An 18,600-nucleotide genomic window follows, 5' to 3' on the forward strand; every position below is an offset into this window, starting at 1 on the left:
CTCTCAATGCATACCGCGTGATCTTCTAACTCTTTGGAATTGCACACAATTTAGGGTTAGTTTTACATATATATCTTTATATTTTTGTTATCGTAATATTCAATATTTTTAACCTAAACTAAGAGAATATATACAATTCTGTTTTTTGAACAAATAAAAAAAATACAATTCTGATTTATATAGTTACAATATATATTATATATTAATACAAATGATATGACAATTTAAATTAAATTATAAATTTGTCAAAATAGAACTTAATACAATCAAAGGTATGGACTCAACTTCCAGATTCTCCACTTTTTCCACACTCACTTTGTGAATGATTCTCTCCATCTTACCTTCTCTATTCCTACAACAAATTTAAATGGTGTTAACTTTTTTGGTAAACTCCTAATTGAGTTTATGGACTTCGTATGATATAGAATAGTTGAGATGAAATAGATATAGAACGTACTTATCAGCAATACACAAATCTTAAAATAATCCACACATAGTCTCTTTAATGTTGTTATTATCAAACTTGGGCCATCGATGAAGTATCTGCCATTGGTGTCTCCAATGCTTCACATCAAAAAAGGTAATGTCTCTTAATTAAATTCATTTGTATTTTCATTCACCATCTCATATTTCATATGTATTTTTAGACATTAAAACGACAAAAATTAAGTTTGAATCCTATTAAATTCAATTAATAATTTTGTAAATTGACCATAATATATATGCATTACATATACTACATACAAATATATTTGTCTTTATCCGGGCGTAGCCCGGAAAAATCTCTAGTATTTATAACAGTCTTAAAATTCAATTTTCTTATCAATTTCAGAATATATATTTATCTAAAAGAGTAAATTTTCTTATAAAATGCACAGAGATTTAAGATCTAGATGCAACAAAAAATCTATGCATGAATCCAATCCACAAGGGATGTTAAATCCGTTGTGGCCAAGACTCGAACTCGGGTGGCAGACAGTACAGCTGTACCTCCTTTACCACCAAGCTACGAGCGCTTGGTTCTCTGATATATTTTTATTACAAAATTTGGTAATCGTTACGTCAAACCAAATCCCTTATATTATTGGGCTGATTTGACAGCTTGAGTATGAACATCATTTGGAAAATAGTATTATACGTGAAATGTGACATAGTATCTCATCTTTGTTATTAAGAGAAAACGAAAGTGTTATAATGATCAACCGATATATCATTTAATAGTCTTTTAAAATTCTTAAATGAACATGCAAAACCTATTTATACATTATATATATATATATATATTATTTTTTCACGTTAGGAATGTGATTAATAAAAAATAAAACTACTAAGAGTACTTTTAAGAATTAACCATTTCAATACTCATTAATTATTTATTAATAATTATTTTAATATTTCTTAAATTAAACAACTAAAATAAAATCAAGTTGAAATAACAAATGATTAAATTAACAAAACCATAATGCAGGTCTAAATTATCTCAAATCCTTAAAAAATAGTTTCATTTAAAATGAAAAATTAAATCATGTAAACTAAGTTTAATAAAATTATAGAATTTTTTTTAAAACATACAAAAATAATTTTATCAATACAGAACGGGTTAAAAATATAAAATATTTTATTTAAATTAAAATATTAAAAATAAAATCAGTGTGAAATAAGTTTAACAATGGGTTAAATAAACAAAATCATAATACATGTCATAATTATTTTGAGTCTTCAAAAATTAAGTCATATTTAAAAAATCAAAAATAAGTCAGATAAATAAATTTTAGATAAAGTTTAAAAAAAATCAAAATATATAATTTTTTACAAATCATAATTTTCATTACGTAAAATAATTTTTTCAACAAAAAATATATCCGCCCTTTAAAAGGGGGGGTGAGAATCTAGTATATATTATTTTTTTACGTTAGGAATGTGATTAATAAAAAATAAAAACTACTAGCCTATACGACGGAATATTATTTACTTTTGCTGTTTGAATAGAAAAATTATCTTATTGAGGCGATATTTGTTTGCCATAACCATCATCTGAAAACAATAGTTCCATGATAATAAGTGATCTGAATCGAAACTAAAACAGTCAAACTAGAAAAGGGTTAGTTTCGCATGTGAGCGATTGCTTTTTGACATAATTAACATGTATCAATCTATAACTATTAACCTCGCATACTAGCATGTCATTTTGCAGCGTTATGTTTTGTTTTTCATTCTTCCTTACACACTACCGAAGTCTAAAAGTAAAAATAAAAAAACGTACAGGACACCAGGCACCATATATACTTGATAGATACCATATGTCTTATATGCACAGATCCCTCTCTCTCTCTCTCTCTCTCTCTTTCTCTCACGCTCTGGCTCTCCCAAGACAACAATGCCAACCAATGGATCTGACCGTCATGCGTCACTGATGAGCAAGCAAGACATGGCCACCTTCTCCGACAAGATACCGTCGACCAAACAAAGGTTATCTTCTCAGGCACCAGCTTGTCCTTCCTTTAGAATCTACTACTACGACGGAGCCGCCGGTTCCATCCCGTTCGAATGGGAATCCCATCCCGGCACTCCCAAGCACAAGCACTCCTCCTCGGAGCTACCTCCGCTGCCTCTCACCCCTCCGCCGTGTCATTTGTCCTTCTCCAGCGAACAAATCCGTCGTGGCTCAAGAAAACCCATCAAGAAAATCCTGACACTAATCCATACCAGACTCTTGTGGTTATCATCAGGTGGTCACAAGAAGAATAAAAAGGTCATGAAACTGTCGGCTTCGTCACCGTCTCTGTCGGAGAGGGTGCTGATCGATGAGAATGAGTACCATCTGTTCAAGTCTCACACAAAAGGGAAGGTCATAAGAAGATTTTCGTCCTTTGACTCTTCTATTGATCACTACCCCATTCGCAGATCACAATCCCCCTCTTGCTTCGGAATTCGCGGATGTTTCATCTGGTAATATATTATGGGGTTCAGCATAAAAATCTGGAAAATAAAACTTTTCTTATAAATTGTATGTTGTTTTTTGAAACCTTTCTTATAAATTGTATGTTTCCCTAATATATTTGTAATCCCCATCGTCTTATTATATTTAATCAACCATGTCAGTAATAAGATAAAGCTCCAAACAGTTTCATGCTTTTTGTTATTTCATATATTTATTATTATTATTATTGTTATTATTTAGTAAGGGCATGAACAGAAGTAACTGATCAGAAGACTATAAAAGTCGCATTCACTGGGCTTAGTTATATATTTGAAACTTTGATGATATTTTGTTGTCAAGTGTAATCTTGACATGATTCCTTGCAATTGTTAGTTTGAACAACCCTTTGTCTTTGTTTACAAATAAAAAAACAACCCTTTGTCTTTGTGTTAAATTAAGCCGTCGTCGTCTTTCAAGCAATGATACACACATGCAATGAGTTTTGGTGGTTCAATATTGATTTGTTATTCTTTCCAAATGTTGCTTTAGCTTGCCGTATTCTAAAATCTAATAACGAAATTGCTGAAGTCATTTCATTCGGCACTTAAAAAGAAAATATATACACACATTTCTATATTATCTGGTCTTAAAGAGTAATTAAACCCTTTTTTTATCAAATAGAGGAGCTAAACTGATTTACTTCTGATGATCCAGAATGTTCTTATTTAATGTTATGTTCTTAACTTTTTTTCAATTATGTTATGTTAATTTCCAGTGTTACTAATCTAGTGTTGTGAATGATCAGTGTTTTTAGATATTAAATAATGTTAAATAGAACTGTAGAAGAACCAATATCATTGATCAACACTAAATAATGAGTTACGAAGTCAACTGACTGACGACAGAAAAAACGAGGAAGTCATCTGAACTAAAGGTGTCGGCCGCGGCCATTGGAACGTGTGATTACTCGCCTATCGTGCGCGTATTAAACGAATTAATATGGAAGCTCGTTTGCTACCCAAACCCATCTATACTAGTATTAAATAGGACTAGATTCTTTCTCCGCGCTACGCGCGGATAATATATTTAAATTTGTTACATTTATCATTTTTATTTCTATTTGAACTTTTGTATATTAAATTATATATAACTAATTTTCAAATTTGATTTTTTTTTTTATATTTTTAGTTTGAAGTAAGTATTTTTATTATATGTAACACAATTAACTAATAAAATATGAAGAATCAAGTCCGAGATTTTAGACTTATGTAAAAAATATATAATTATGTGTAGAATGGAAATTATCTTAGTTTAAAATATTGGAATCTCATCTCGAATAAATCAACGAAAAAAAGTACTCCAATAACCTACTTAAAATATAAAATCTCCATTTCAAAAAAAACAGGCGTATTTAATAATATTTTTTAAGTGTAATAGTTGAAAACTGACAATTGAATATAGATTTAGAATATTATTTTAATATATCTAATGGTAAAATATTAATTGTAATAAACAGATTTTGAATTTTGTAATACTACATGAATTAGAAGTCTTTAAAATCTAAAATCTATTTTATTTACCTAATATATGTTTTATTCATTTATTATTTTGACGTTAAAAAATATTGCTTTAGTTTTATTTGTATATTTATTTTTAATAATTTAGTTTCTTTTTAAGTAATTTTAAAATTATCAAGAATATAATATATTTAAAATTATTTATTTAAATATATCCAAATATGATGTCTCATTTTTATGTGTGTTTGCGTTAAGCATATTTAATTTGTAGTTTGTATAGTTAATAACACCTTGTTGCGCGTCGTTCTATGGTTTTAATAAATGTGTTGTCATTTCATTTTTATTACTACTAACATGATTTTTTAGTGATCAGTAATGTATTTTTAATATTATGTATTATATTTTATCGTATAGTTTCTAACTCTTCATGCTGGCACTTTCCTTAGAATCATTTTAATTAGATAATAGGTTTAAAGATGTAAATAAAACTGTGTATGTTGTAAATTTAGACTTTTTAACTGAGCACTATCAATTATGAAAATTATATTACGATTTTATTTTACTAAATCTTTTTCTGTGTAAATTATTTTTTTGTATTTTTACAATTTTATTGCTTTATTATTCTTTAATTGCAGATAATTGATATTTCCAGTTTTTGTTTCATATACCTTTGTTTGTTTTCTTTTTCCAATTACAATGTACAGTTCGACTGTTTTCTTTTTTGGATCAAACTACTAATATCATCAGATAGAAAAGCTTAAACTCCAGAATAAAGTGAGTATTTGTGCTAGAGAAAAGCTTAAAATAGTGAGATATTATAATATTAGAAATTATGGAAACTCTTCTCTGTTGTTCTACGCTGAACATAATTAAGTTGCTGTCAATTGATTCTATATTTTATGATAACTGGAAATACATATTTATGTCTTCCTTACATCATCCTTAATTGGTTTACGGTTCGATCATTTCTAATATACTGAGAGTAACATAATATTAGATGTTGATTATCTCATTCGAGTTAGGAATGCACATAATGAGAGAAATTCAAGGTATATATATAGAGTTAGTTTATAGATTACTCCATCTGCTTCAAAATGTAATCAATTTTAATTAAAATCTGTAATATTTAAAAGTTATTTCTTTAGAAAACTGTCATTTAATATTTAAATTTAAACAATTATACAGTAATTTACATAATTTAATTGGCCACGCAATATATAATAAATATAAAGTTACATTGAAATATAAAAACAATTTATATAGTGTAACAAAAAATACTTTTAAACCATTATATTATAAAACAAAGAGAATATTCAAATTGAAATATTAGAATAGTAAGTCAACAGTAAAATTATTTTATATTAAATTTTTTTTATTTTATAAATTTTTTTAAAAATTACTATAGCTCTTCTGGATCCGCTGCTAATGGTACTGTTTCTCAAGATCCACTTGTCGAAACACCTTCGCACAACCCTTCTCCTAGAGGCCAAAACCAGAGGAATGGCTCTGCATCACAAACCCATGGTGGTTGTAGTGACAACTTTTCACCACGGCACTCGCACAGGAACCAAAATGGTAACCACCACCACCACCACCACCAAAGTCATGGTGGCAGGCGCAGCCAGGAGCAAGGGAATCAAAACTGGAATTTTTGCAGAAGCTTTAGTGGGAGAGATGGAAATGCACATTCACAAAGAGGCGCCCCAGCATTTGTGAGACATCAACCTCCAACTATGCAGTCAATTCCTCCTCAGTTTATGGCAGCTCAGCCTATTCAGCCTTTTGGCGGGCATGTGCCTTTTCCTCCTAGTGAGATACATTGAAAGATCACGTTTTGGAACTCTTTTTTTTTTCTAATGCGTCTTTCATTTCAGAATTGGCATCTCCATATTATCCCCGTATGCCTTTCATCAGCCCTCTCTCACCTGGTCCAGTCTTTTACCAAGTCCAAGATCTTCCTCTAAACGTAAAACTACAGAAGCAAATACAATATTATTTTAGGTAGTACTTTTGTATTGAATCTCTCTTATTCGTCTCATTTCTCTTCTGGGAAGGAGTAATTTAGATGCAAATGTTTCTTTTTGTTACAGTGAAGAGAATTTGATTAGAGACACATACCTTCGTGGGCACATGGATGATCATGGTTTTGTTCCGCTGCATGTGATTGCTGGTATCAAGAAGGTAAATTACTTTCTGGATGTGCCGTCATGCATGTTGGCCTGATTCACCTTTCTCACTGAATCTTATTTATTATTCTCGAGTCTGTAGAAATTGAGGATTAGCGTGTACTTGTATTCAGTCAATAATAAACCAGATGTTTTAAAATTCAAAGATCATGTTGTAATTTTTGTTTGAGTTGAAAAATCACTAACTAAGCTCAAGACTCACAGATATATTTAGACAAACATAGAACCATAACCAGAGAAGAAGATAAACACTTGAACCAATTATTCAAACACTATCTCCAATTACTATATTCAATAAATAAAAAAAAGAAAAGGATTTTAGAATTAGTTGACTAACCTCCGTAAGCTTGGTGATTAGCTGCACCTTCTCCCTGTTCTTTTCGTTGAATGCTTCAAGAGCTTCTTTGTACTCTCGTTCCTACACACCAGATTAGCATCTTAATAATGATCCTCAACCAGACATATAATGGATTTGGTTATGTGCAATGGCCATACCTTTTTCTGAACAGTATGACCCAAAGGCTTTAACTCTTTGTTGACAGAATCAATCTTCTTCCTGGCCAAAGCAACTTCTTTCCTCATGGGTTCAGCTAAACCTTCAAGTTCCTAAATATACAATTCAAACCATTAAGCTTCTTAATCATGGTAGTTTTCATAAAAAGGAAAGAACTTTGATCCACAAATCTCATTTTTACCAAATGGATTTTACAATTAGTGATACAAAAGTGGAAACACTCACAAAAGTCCCAATCTTTACTTATAATTTAAAAGAAAAAACAAAAAAAGAAGCTATTTTTTGTTCAATGTTTCTTGAAAATTTCAATACTTGGGGTCCTACAAATCTCCCCCTAAACATGAATCACAACCACATAGCTTCACTGCATTAAACCCCCATATGTCCAATTTTTATATCTTAATTTGTTTTTTTCTATGTAAGAAACAAAATTAAAGCACAATTCTCAAAAAAAAAAAAAAAGATGAGGAAGTAAAGATGCTATACCTCACGGATCAAAGCGAGGCGCTTAGTCTCCTCTTCGACACGACCAAGCTGAGCTTGAACCCTTTCCCTAATCTCCATCTTATTCTTCTCGATCTCCTCTTCTTTCGCCCTGATAGCAGACAAAGCCGTCCTCGACATCTCCTCGTCTTCATTCGACATTTGTCTGCTGAAACTCATGCTTCCCGACAGCTGAGCTCCTAGCTGTCGGCTGTGCTTCGCCGGAGGAGCCACCGTCGGCTGTGACGTCTCTATTGCTTTCCCTCCTTCATCTTCACTCGAAACCCCTTTAGCTCTCTCTCTCTCTCTCTCTCTCTCTCTCTCTCTCTCTCTCTCTCTCTCTCTCTCTCTCTCTCTCTCTCTCTCTCTCTCTCTCTCTCTCTCTCTGTGGCAGAGAAAAATAAGATATTGAGAGCTTTTCTTTTTAGAACCCAGAGACAGTGCTGTGATATGAACGAAATTGGGATAATATTGATACTAAAACCCTAAATTAGATCGAATCGCATATCCAATTTAGTTATGAAAACAATTAAGAAGTAAGAGAGAGGGAAAAAAGAGGAAGCACCTTCAATTTTCCAGGGAAGAAGAAGAATCCAATATATTTTAAGGAAGCCAACTGACATGGAAGCAATCAAACAAAGCAAGAGATTAGAATACTATGATTGATTTTCGCAGATAAGGAGAGAGGTGGAGACGATAATGAAGCAAGTCGAACGTTTATGTTATTAGAGGTTCAATTTATGGCTTAGATACAGTAGGGAAGAAACGTAGAAAACTGGGGAAGGTGAGAAAGAGAAAAAGACGATGTTTATGAGTTTTGCTAGGTTTATTTTGGATTGGGCTTTTGTGTCAAATTTTATATTTTACGGATCAAAGAAACAAAACAGCCCATCCTTCGCGTGACGTGGAAAAAAAAAGACATCCTATTGGTTGATTATTATTAAGGACGTGGAAGCATGTGGGAAGCCCTTATTCCCCTTTTAGTATTGTATTGATTTTGCCATAAGTTTTTAGAGTTATTTACGGAAAGAATACCACTCCTAAATTTATGTATATCTTAACTAATTAATATCAACCAATTAATTTAAGAAATATTCCAAAACTTAAAAACCAATCAAATTAATTAAATTTTCTCTCCCCTTTATTATTTCCTTTTTAAAATGTACCACTACATTTATTATCTTAAAATTATTTACAGCAGTCTTTAAATTACTTATTCACTATAAAGTTTTATATGATATTGTTTACCAATTTAAAGTTTTTTGATAACACTAAACTAAACACGATATATTTTTATTAAAAATAATAAAAATGATTAAGTTTAAAATGTTTGAAAATAAAATTTTAGTATGTATAATTGATATTATAAATATGTCAGAAATACCAGAATATGCAAAAAAATATCGCAATAAAAAATATATTAATTTGTATAAAATCATTTAACTAAACACATCAAGAACATTTTGGGGAATTTGTGAGAACAAAATTATATTTGAAATAAAATATTGTCAAATATATTTTTATCATTACAAACTATATATGTTTAAGACATTAAAAATCATTTTAAACTAATGGAAGACAGATCTAAATAAACAAATTATACTATTTTGATTCTTATATATGAATATTTGTATAAACCTTTATATACACAAATTATATATGTTAACATATGCTATATATTCGTTATATACGAATCGTCGGAATTTTTTGTTCGACCACAAATCTAGGCCGGATATAAAAACAATATTAAAACTCAAAACAACTTTTTTTTTTGCTAAGAGGTTATAAATTAATGCATATTTTATCAAAATTATCAGCAGACACTATCCGGATCAAAATCTAGTCTCAAAAAAGTTTTTAACTAATCGTCTCAAGATGAATTTAACCAACGGCGGGAAACACAAAAAAAAAAAAACGATGCGAGCGAGCATGGCCGCCTCTCGTCTTTCCGATAATAGGAAGCTGTTTCGTGTTCTCCCAACTATACAGAGGTATCTCTATCGCCCGTGGTCTCTTTGTTTCGGTTGTGCTCTCCGGAGGAAGTGAGTGATCGTTTTTTGGATCTAGTATTCATGTAGTAAGGCAGACAGCAGATAGGATGAATTTCATTGAGAATCATTTTTTGCTTCTTAATATCATAAACCATACACTCCATTAGTTAGGCTAGGCTAGTGTGATTCGTTTTTCTGATGATTTGGTCACTTTCATTATAGAGGTTTTTCTACATCTATCTTTTATGCTTTATTGTCTTGTGTTTGTAGAGTTTTGTTTAAAACTCCATCTAAATGTAGTCCGAATGTTTAAGGATTAATTAAAGCTTGTGTTCCAAAAAAAAAAGAACACTTCCAATTATTACCTGTTAGCTTTTTCTAAAGAATCACATTGTGTATAGCAGACACTTAATTGTTCTTCTACGAGTAGAGTGGTTCGAAGAAATAACATTACACTTGGAATATATAAAGTTGGAATATATGAATGTTTCAACAACGAAATTGTGGAGGTGAACTAACATTACACTTTGGAATATATAAAGTTGGAGGAATATATGAATGTTTCAACAACGAAATTGTGGAGGTGAACTAGGATTAACGAGTACTAACAACTATACCAGGGGAAAGGACGATCTTGTGTTGGGTTTGTGGAGCTGGAACTCCTACTAAGTAAGAGAAAAGTGGAGTTCAAATGACATAGGTGTAAGTATTAGTTATAGACCTAACTCATATCCAAAAAAATAGTTGAAAAGTTGAGGATTATCACATCACCTTATATATTATTTCCATTTATCCATATTTCTTGTAGTGGGATGTTGATACACTTCCCCTTAAGCGCAAGATTGTACATCTGAAACATCAAGTTTGTGGACTGGACATCCACATAAGAGCCACATTTAAGAAATTAAAATCAGACTTAAGAACACTTTCAATGGGGTTCTACCTATTGGAATTCTAAATATGAATATGTGTGTATGTATATATTATATATATGTATATAATTGTGGAATCCACTAAATAGTGTACAACCCCTACCCAAAGATTAACTCCTCATTAGAGGTACTCTAATAACATGAAATTAATTGTATTTCTTTGATTAAGCATCAGAGAACGAAACACGTGGAAATTGATATCTTCACAAAAAAAAAACATCTGAAACCATGGGTCAGTTCTAGTCTTATATTTTCTTCCTCTTCTTAGTTCGCGCGCGGATATCTTCACAAAATATGTCTACCAACGACATTGTTCAACAGTTCAAACACTGCCTATGTATTTGAACTCCAAACGAATAGACCGAGGGAGAGTGAAAGAATATGCCAAACCACTCACTCTCCTATATTCTTGGACATGTAGTATTGTTCAAACTAATAAACAAACTCTTTGTAATATATTGTATGTATCGCCAGATTTGTAAGTCAAGGAAATACAGTTAATTTCAGTAAGGAATTCAAAGTAGTATCTCTTTTATTTGTTCGCAGCAAATTAAGACAAAAAAAATAATTGTTATTCAATTTATTAAAATCTTTTGGGATCCCAACAAAATCTCATTTGCTACTCCTAACGCCTCCATCTCCCTTCCAGAAAACATTCAGATCTTCAAACAATTTGTACGGAGGAACATACGGCCTCTGGGGCTGCTGCTGAGCCTGCCCCTCCACCTCTGCACCTGATGGTCCCCCCGCCCCTCCTCTAACTGGAAAGGAGTTTGAGTATTGTAAGTTTCTCTCAAATACCTTATTCTCACTTCCTCCTTGCCTCCACAGTGTTGTGTCATTATAATTGTTGGCTTGACCACCGTTCCATTGTGCCTGAGGATAACCAAATGAAAATTGCTGCTGCTGCTGCTGCTGCTGCTGCTGCTGAAACTGAGGTCCCAATGGAGCAAACTGTGCCATTTTTGGGACTTGAGCTTCTGCCTGAGATTGTGCCCATGGGACTACGTAGCTGTTCATAAGAATATGATCATCAGCCAAAAACCTTGTGTTTGGTGGAGCCTGCGTTTGTGGAGACGGCAGAGCTGTTGTTGACAAAGTTAGACTGAGAAGTTCAATTATGTCCTGCTCCGACTTGCTTGTTGCTGTGTCAAATAGAGCTAGATCTTTGCACTCTGTCCTGGCTTCTGTTTCCGCTGCATTTCCATTGTTGTTGCCTAGAAGCAATGTTTCTTCTTCTTCTTCCTCGGCATTTAATAGAGCGTGACTGCAAATTTGTTGACCATTTCTTTAAACTTTTTTTTTTCTTTTAGCAGGTTTATGTTGTTGAGAGAGACTAACCTTTTGGTTAACTGGATAAAGTCATTTTTAACATCATCTCCCTCCTCATACGTTTCATTTTCACTGCTCGATGATGATGAAGAAGGGTCAGCCTCAAGAGCAGCAGCATCAGCATCACCCGTCTTGATTAGGACAGAGCTTGTCGTGTCCCTTGTTTCTGGGGCAGCCTGCAACATAGGAAGAGAGACACCAGAGGCGATAGCGTCGTGTCTGGCGAGCGCTACCTGCAAAGAGTCATTCAGCTCGAGGCCACGCGCCATAACATCCTCGTCCCTGAAAAGAGGAAGAAGGCAGCTAACAGAATATATTATTGCATTTCTCATGAGTAAAATGATCATGAAAGGAAGGTTAGAGTGGGTCAACAGACGAAGTTGTGGTGAGCATCTGGATTAGTTTCTTCTGATTAGATCTGCACTGCTCTACTAGATCAACTATGAGGTCATCTTTCAGGGCCTGTTAATACACCACAAACCATTTGATTATATTATTTGCGCGCGTAGTAGACATCAAAGACGTGAGTAAGCATTGCATTATTTTTTCTTACTGATTTATCAGAGGGATTTACGGCTTGAACCATAACGCTCATGAGATCCATGACAGTTCTCATGGATTCAAGATTTGATAAGCTGAAACAACGAAATAAATAACAATTATCAAAGGAGATTGATGTAGGATTGGTTTTGAGAAGGAAAAAGGAAAAAAATAGGAGGTTTACCTTAGACTCTCAATTTCAGTAGCCATTGCTTCGTCGAGCCTTTTAAATGAACCGATGGACATTAAATTCATGGAAGAAGAAGAAGAAGAAGACTGTGACGAAGGTTCGAGCATTAGGGGTGCTTCTTTTGAACGTTGTGGGAATTTCACACCAGACCGCTGCCAAACTCAAAAGAAAAAGAGAGCTTTAGTTAGTTGAGAAACGGAGACACCAGAAAGTTATTTAAAAGAAGCTTAAATTTTACAATTAGCTCTCGGTAAGCCCAGTTGTAATGAGGGTATTTGCGAGCACTGAATGCTTCATTCCAAGTGTCCAGCAATATCAATATTTTGTTCCTTACTTCAAAATCACCCTTTTTCACACATCCCACCAAAAAAAAAAAAAGATTTAATTGTTCAATCCAGAAAAGAAAGGTTAAACAAATTAAGAGTACGTAAAATCACCTTCTTCCTCACAATAATTTTAACCATATCTTCAAGCACATGCTTCTCAGCGATATGAGAATGCACAAACTCCCCACAGTTTTTCAGCATTGCTTCCAACAGCTAATTAAAGGTACAAATGCGAAATATCCATTATAAATATGTCTGTGAGGTTAATAGCTACAGCAGCATGCATGCAGCATGGTTTAGGGTTCGTGATATTGTTATCAATTAATTAACAAACATACCGTTAGAGTGAGTAGCTGCACTTTAGAGCTCTTGTGCTGCAATCTTCTCTTGACAGCTTTGATCGCATCTTTGCAGTGACTACCATATACCAATTACATTATTCATATTAATAGTTTATACTAGATTTTGACCCGCGCTTGAGAAGCGCGGGTATTTTTTGTTATCCGTTTGATAAAATTTGAATAAACGTATAACTTTTTATTAGGAATAAATGATTTTAAAATTTCTCTATTATAATGTTTGAATTTTAAATAGTATTTTCATATCCAATCCAGACATATAGTCTGTTGTGAACAGCCACAAATTAATCAAGAAGACAATAGAGAACAAAACATATTGAGGCAAATACCCGCTTAGAGTTTCTTATTATTGTGTGAATGAATAATCTTACAAACCCTTAGACCCATATTTATAGCAGCCTCAAAACCCGATTTCCTTTATCCTTTAGGAATACATACTTATCTAGAAAAAGTAAATTTTCCAAATCGTCCGACCCACGAGTGATGAACTTTTACTGGTGCACAGAGATTTAAGACACACAGATGCAACATAGTCAAACCGATAGATTCAATAAATCTGTATATAGTCCTATTTTGAATTTAATAAAACAAAATATGATAAAAATACGGTAAAAGCCAAAACACACTATTAACCCGCTATCATTTTTCAGGTTTTCAAGTACTTCTAATCTTTGTCAAAACTTAAATATATGAACCGACCTATCCATGCTACATACTCAAATATTACATGTATTTTACATGTATTTGAATTGTGATTCCAAACTGATCCGAACATGAAAGAACCTATCTAAACCTGAATTAAAAAAAAAATCAAATATCTATTTGGGTCCAAATGTTTAGAATCCAAATAACCAAGATAGAAAGGAACCGATCCGAATACTTGAGTACCCAAACCTATTTTCTCATTATATTTTGTTTGTATTTTATAAGTTTTACATTTGTTAAATTGATATGGTTTAAGATTTATTTGATGGATTTTTTTAACTAATTCAATAAAACATATTTGTAAGATTTCTCATAGTTTTTAAACTTTATTAATAATTTTTTTTATTATAATACATTCTATAAAAATTAAGTTAACATAATATAAATATAATTTTATTTTAACATATGATTTGCGATTTATCAAATTTAATTTTGTAAATATTTGAAACTATATAAGATGTCATGATACAATGTTTAATGATATTATTAGTACATGTATAAAATATGGAATATTATTTTAGCTTTAATATGATTGTGATCTTAGTGATATTAATATCCACACATATCACAATGATTGTGATCCCACGAAATTAGGGGTGTTTGTTAATTTTTATGGAAACACAATTAATATCTCACGATTTTTCATAGTTAGTTAGAGTTATTAATTATGTATAATTAGAGTGATTAATTGTAGGACCAAAAAAAATAAATGTAACCAAAAGGTCCAAACAACTTTCATAGGTAGATTTATTAAAACTCCTTCCCTTTTAATATTATTGATTCAGAACCATCGTATCATTTAATTTATACCCGCGATTAGAATTGAGGGAATCGCAGATAGCGATGATGATGGTCCAATCAGGAGTGAGGAGAAGCTCGCTCGTGGCCTTATCGACCGCCACTGACAGCGACGACAGCGTTAACGAAGGAGAAGCAGAGCAACAAGAAGACGAAGAAGAGGGCCTCATCGTCATGCATACGATCTTTTTTGCGCTCCACAACAATAATCCCCATTCCAACTTTCCCGCCATATATATATATATATAAGAAAGAAACTAATCAGAGCAAAGCTCTCTCTCTCTGTGGGGCGATAAGTTCGTGTTTCCGTTCAATTTAATCGCTTCTTCGCCACGTTTCCCTCGTCTTCTCAGTAGCATCCGGTTCCGCTCCTCCTGCAATAATAACCACGTGGCTTTATCTCATAATATATTATGATGATGATCCATCTATCCTCCTCAATCCTTCCTTCATATAATTTCTGGTCTAGCCTTGATAAACCGGTCGGTTTCTTATTTATTTTTATGTCTCATTAATTAAAATTCAATCATCGTATCCAATTATCCTAACGTGTTTAATAACACATAATGGCACCACCTGAAAAATAGTAACATTGGTTAGTAACAGAATAGAAAAACATAACATATAGTAAAATTTATGTAAGAAAGTGCGTGAATGACTAACGATACATACATCAATACTATTAAAAGGGAAGAAGTCTAAAAAAATCTACCTATAAAAGTTGTTTGGACCCTTTTATTTAATTCATTATTTTTTGATCTTACCTTAAATTTATACTAACAATATGTTACCACATATTTCTCTAACAATAAATTTAGTCAATTCTTTTATTTATTTAAATCTCACTCCTAAATCCTAATCATTACTATTACTATATTTATCATTTTAATTTTTAATTGTAAAAGCATTGAAACTAATGTTTTATATTATCAGTTTTATCATATAATATATGATTTAAAGCAAAATAAATTACAAGACATATATGTGTACATTCTAACTTCCTCTTTCATTTATAATAAAGTAATCATATTATATATAAACTTTTTCACTAAGATCTCATATCATATACTAAACTTTCAACTGTCTATAGTTTGATAATATTTTCATATTTAAAAATGATTTTTCTGAATATTCAAGTTATCTTCACAAAAATAAAGAAATTCATTGGTTCTATTAAAGCTAACCCGACTTTACGATATCAGTATTGATTACTCAAGATTTTGAAAATTATTTGTTTAGATATTATACTTTTATATATTTTTCACTTAAAACGAATCAATACTATTAAAAAGAAAAGCGTTTTAAAAAATCTAATATAAAAAAGTTGTTGGAGTTATGTATAACTATTTATTATTTTTCTGATAATATATTAATCATTCTAAACATACAATATTTCAAATATTTTTAACAGATCTTAATATTATTTTTTATGATACCTTTGCTCAGAAAAATATTTCATCAACCATGTTTTTGTACAATAACGTTAAAAATCTATATCAAAAGGTTGTTGGATCTGATACGGACGTAATGGGTCCACATCTGTTCGGGTATTTAAGATCCTAAAAGAATTTGAAATATATAAAAAATCTGAAAAATATCCGAAACAAGAAAAGTATTTGAAACTCCAAACAAATACCAAAAAAAATCAAATACCTAAAAATTTAAAATCTTATTCAAAATCTGATACGATGAACTGAAAAATACCCAAAATTTTATCCAAATACCCAAAATTTTATCCAAATACCCATTTTTTTTAATTTAAAAAATTTACCTGAAATCAAAACTCTAATCGTAAACCAAAAACTTAAAAATAATATCCATAATACCGGAAACATATTCGAAATATTCAAATATACCTAATAAACACATATTTATGATCGGGTCTAGGGTAGGATCTGGACTCAAACAAAGACCTGCGGGTCAAAAAAACACAATAGGTTATCTTCTCTGGACCTGAACTAAACCTATAATTTTGGTTCGGTTCGGTTTGTTTTTTTGATCCGGATATAATTTTTATGTCGAAAAGAAACTTACGTAAAAGTGTACATATAAAATCTCAAATAAACTAATTTGTAGATTATATAGCTGTTAAAAATTATGTTTTTTGATATAATAAAACTTTGTATTATAATATAATCCAACAATTCCGCGCTTTCCAAGCGCGGGTCAAAATCTAGTTTGTATTATTTTAAAACTGGAAAGATCACACAAAGAACAAGTCCACATTCCAAAGTTTAGAGAATATATAGGTACAGTACAATACAAAGCCAAAAGCATAACTACTACGTGAGCAAGCTCTCTCTCTCTCTCTCACAAACACACACACATGCACACCGTCTGATCTGATCAGCTACTGCCGGCGGCGGCGCGGTCTTCTCGGTTAACATCATCGAGAATGACGACGAGAGAGGCAATGAAGGCATAGTCCACGTTTGGATAAACCGTCACCGAGAAATTATCTTTTCCCAAGAACACGCTCTGCACCGTGTGCTTCTTGTGCATCTGTTTTATAATACATACAAACCATTCCATTTAAATCACCTATAGTATTCAAGTAAATGTTTTTCTTTTCTTTTTTTTGCCAAATTTGGTTTAACAAGTGTTGATTATTCTAACAATTCATAAAACACGTGCTCAAACTACCAATTTACACGTATATGCTAACCATATGTATATTCCGGATAAACCGACCAGAACCTAAAGAAGAAGAAAATGATGTCAAAGCAGTTAAGATTTTGAAAATCGATCCCAGCTGATCATCTAAGACCGTGCTAAACCAACTCAAACCAAAATATCTGAACCAGAACCGGCTATAAACACTGCTAACTCGTACACAGGTGAGAGAGAGAGATGACATAAATATTGATTAAGATAGGACAGAGTCAGGGTCCACTCCAATCAATGCGAAAAGAAAGAAACAAAGAAAGAGAGAGTTTACTTGGGCAACGATGGCGTCAGATTCGCCGGCGTAGACGACACAAGAGCGCTCAAACCAGCTCCCTTTCACCCTAAAATCGCATCTCTTCTCATCCTTATTGTGACTCAAAAACACATCAAGTTTGGTCTTAAACTGAAGCATCGACGATCTCTTAACCGTGTACAGTAGATCTCGCTGCTCCGTACTCCCTCCTCTAAATACTTGCCACCTGTCATGCAAGCTCACCATCTGCAATATAAAATCTAAGTTAGTTAAAGCCCTAGCTTGATTTAGGTTGTGTGTACTCTCTCTTTCTCTCTACACGGACCTTCTCTCTCAAAGTCAAGACCGGAGATCCAGAACCATCCAATAAAATCCTCTTGTCATGAAGACCAAACATCGGCTCCTTCACCTTGAACAACAAGTTCCCGTTAACGTCCGTTATAACGAAGTTACCGTCAGTCAACTTCATCATCTTCCGCACGATCGCCAGATCCACGGGATACGGAGCACAGAACCTTGGATCCACTATCACTCCAGCGATGCCACTGCCTTGTGGAGGCGGAGGAGCCGTGCCTGGTGGGTAAGCATACACATAAGGTTGCTCCATTTTCTTCTCCAACTTTACAAAGGTGTTTTTGTATATGCTCTCTCTCTATTTTGTTCTCGCCGCGTACTTATGCCGAAAAGATAAGTTTAGCTAGAATTTATTACAAAAATAAATATCTGGATCGAATATGTTGACTTTTCTTTCTTTTTCTTCCTTGAGAACAAACTTCATGCACTTTTTTATTTAAAAAAAACTTAAAAAAAGGTTTATTTAATGAAGAGAAAAAGATTAGGATAGCACCAAACCAAGTTTATGTTCCCAAAGTATCACTCAAGACTCA

The 18,600-nt window shown here is 32.4% G+C and overlaps 4 protein-coding genes across 5 annotated transcripts; 1 reads left to right on the plus strand and 3 right to left on the minus strand.

The window, feature by feature from the left end:
- The first annotated feature begins 1,462 nt into the window (after positions 1-1,462).
- On the plus strand, positions 1,463-3,134 carry LOC106427148. The gene is made up of 2 exons (XM_048764785.1): positions 1,463-1,468; positions 2,294-3,134. Exons 1-2 carry the CDS (start codon positions 1,463-1,465, stop codon positions 2,951-2,953), a joined length of 666 nt encoding a protein of 221 aa, XP_048620742.1. The 3' UTR covers positions 2,954-3,134.
- A 1,671-nt stretch (positions 3,135-4,805) lies between these two features.
- Positions 4,806-8,612, minus strand: LOC125592550. 2 transcript variants are annotated; one of them, XR_007328442.1, is made up of 5 exons: positions 7,624-8,612; positions 7,119-7,229; positions 6,961-7,041; positions 6,556-6,699; positions 4,806-6,409 (listed from the first exon to the last, which is right to left on the minus strand). XR_007328442.1 is itself a non-coding variant. In XM_048767781.1 (4 exons), the coding sequence occupies exons 1-4, from the start codon at positions 7,798-7,800 to the stop codon at positions 6,688-6,690; spliced, it is 381 nt and encodes a 126-aa protein (XP_048623738.1). In that variant the 5' UTR covers positions 7,801-8,612; the 3' UTR covers positions 5,729-6,687. The 2 variants fall into 2 exon arrangements, 1 of the variants encoding a protein (XP_048623738.1); XM_048767781.1 differs by having other exon boundaries at positions 5,729-6,699.
- A 2,414-nt stretch (positions 8,613-11,026) lies between these two features.
- Positions 11,027-15,024, minus strand: LOC106427120 (TOM1-like protein 7). The gene is given in 10 exon segments (XM_048767784.1): positions 11,027-11,810; positions 11,885-12,157; positions 12,252-12,337; positions 12,429-12,510; positions 12,600-12,757; positions 12,844-12,951; positions 13,043-13,144; positions 13,270-13,348; positions 14,806-14,982; positions 14,984-15,024. Coding segments are annotated over 10 exon segments (1,746 nt in total). The 5' UTR covers positions 15,010-15,024; the 3' UTR covers positions 11,027-11,155.
- A 1,902-nt stretch (positions 15,025-16,926) lies between these two features.
- Positions 16,927-18,488, minus strand: LOC106427141 (protein LURP-one-related 15-like). Its single transcript, XM_013867873.3, has 3 exons — positions 18,039-18,488; positions 17,732-17,959; positions 16,927-17,295 (listed from the first exon to the last, which is right to left on the minus strand). Exons 1-3 carry the CDS (start codon positions 18,318-18,320, stop codon positions 17,140-17,142), a joined length of 666 nt encoding a protein of 221 aa, XP_013723327.2. The 5' UTR covers positions 18,321-18,488; the 3' UTR covers positions 16,927-17,139.
- Positions 18,489-18,600: the final 112 nt, after the last annotated feature.

This window comes from Brassica napus, chromosome A3, assembly GCF_020379485.1.
Source record: "Brassica napus cultivar Da-Ae chromosome A3, Da-Ae, whole genome shotgun sequence".
Lineage (NCBI taxonomy): Eukaryota > Viridiplantae > Streptophyta > Magnoliopsida > Brassicales > Brassicaceae > Brassica > Brassica napus.

What these genes read in the sequence shown, in the direction of transcription:
- LOC125592550 (XM_048767781.1), bottom strand. Translation starts at nt 7,800, where the DNA reads ATGAGTTTCAGCAGACAAATGTCGAATGAAGACGAGGAGATGTCGAGG. An exon ending in GCCTCGCTTTGATCCGTGAG is followed by an intron (nt 7,230 to 7,623) that starts GTATAGCATCTT and finishes TTGTATATTTAG; the next exon opens with GAACTTGAAGGTTTAGCTGA. An exon ending in GTCATACTGTTCAGAAAAAG is followed by an intron (nt 7,042 to 7,118) that starts GTATGGCCATTG and finishes TCTGGTGTGTAG; the next exon opens with GAACGAGAGTACAAAGAAGC.
- LOC106427141 (XM_013867873.3), bottom strand. Translation starts at nt 18,320, where the DNA reads ATGGAGCAACCTTATGTGTATGCTTACCCACCAGGCACGGCTCCTCCG. An exon ending in TCTTGACTTTGAGAGAGAAG is followed by an intron (nt 17,960 to 18,038) that starts GTCCGTGTAGAG and finishes TTTATATTGCAG; the next exon opens with ATGGTGAGCTTGCATGACAG. An exon ending in CTGACGCCATCGTTGCCCAA is followed by an intron (nt 17,296 to 17,731) that starts GTAAACTCTCTC and finishes ATTATAAAACAG; the next exon opens with ATGCACAAGAAGCACACGGT.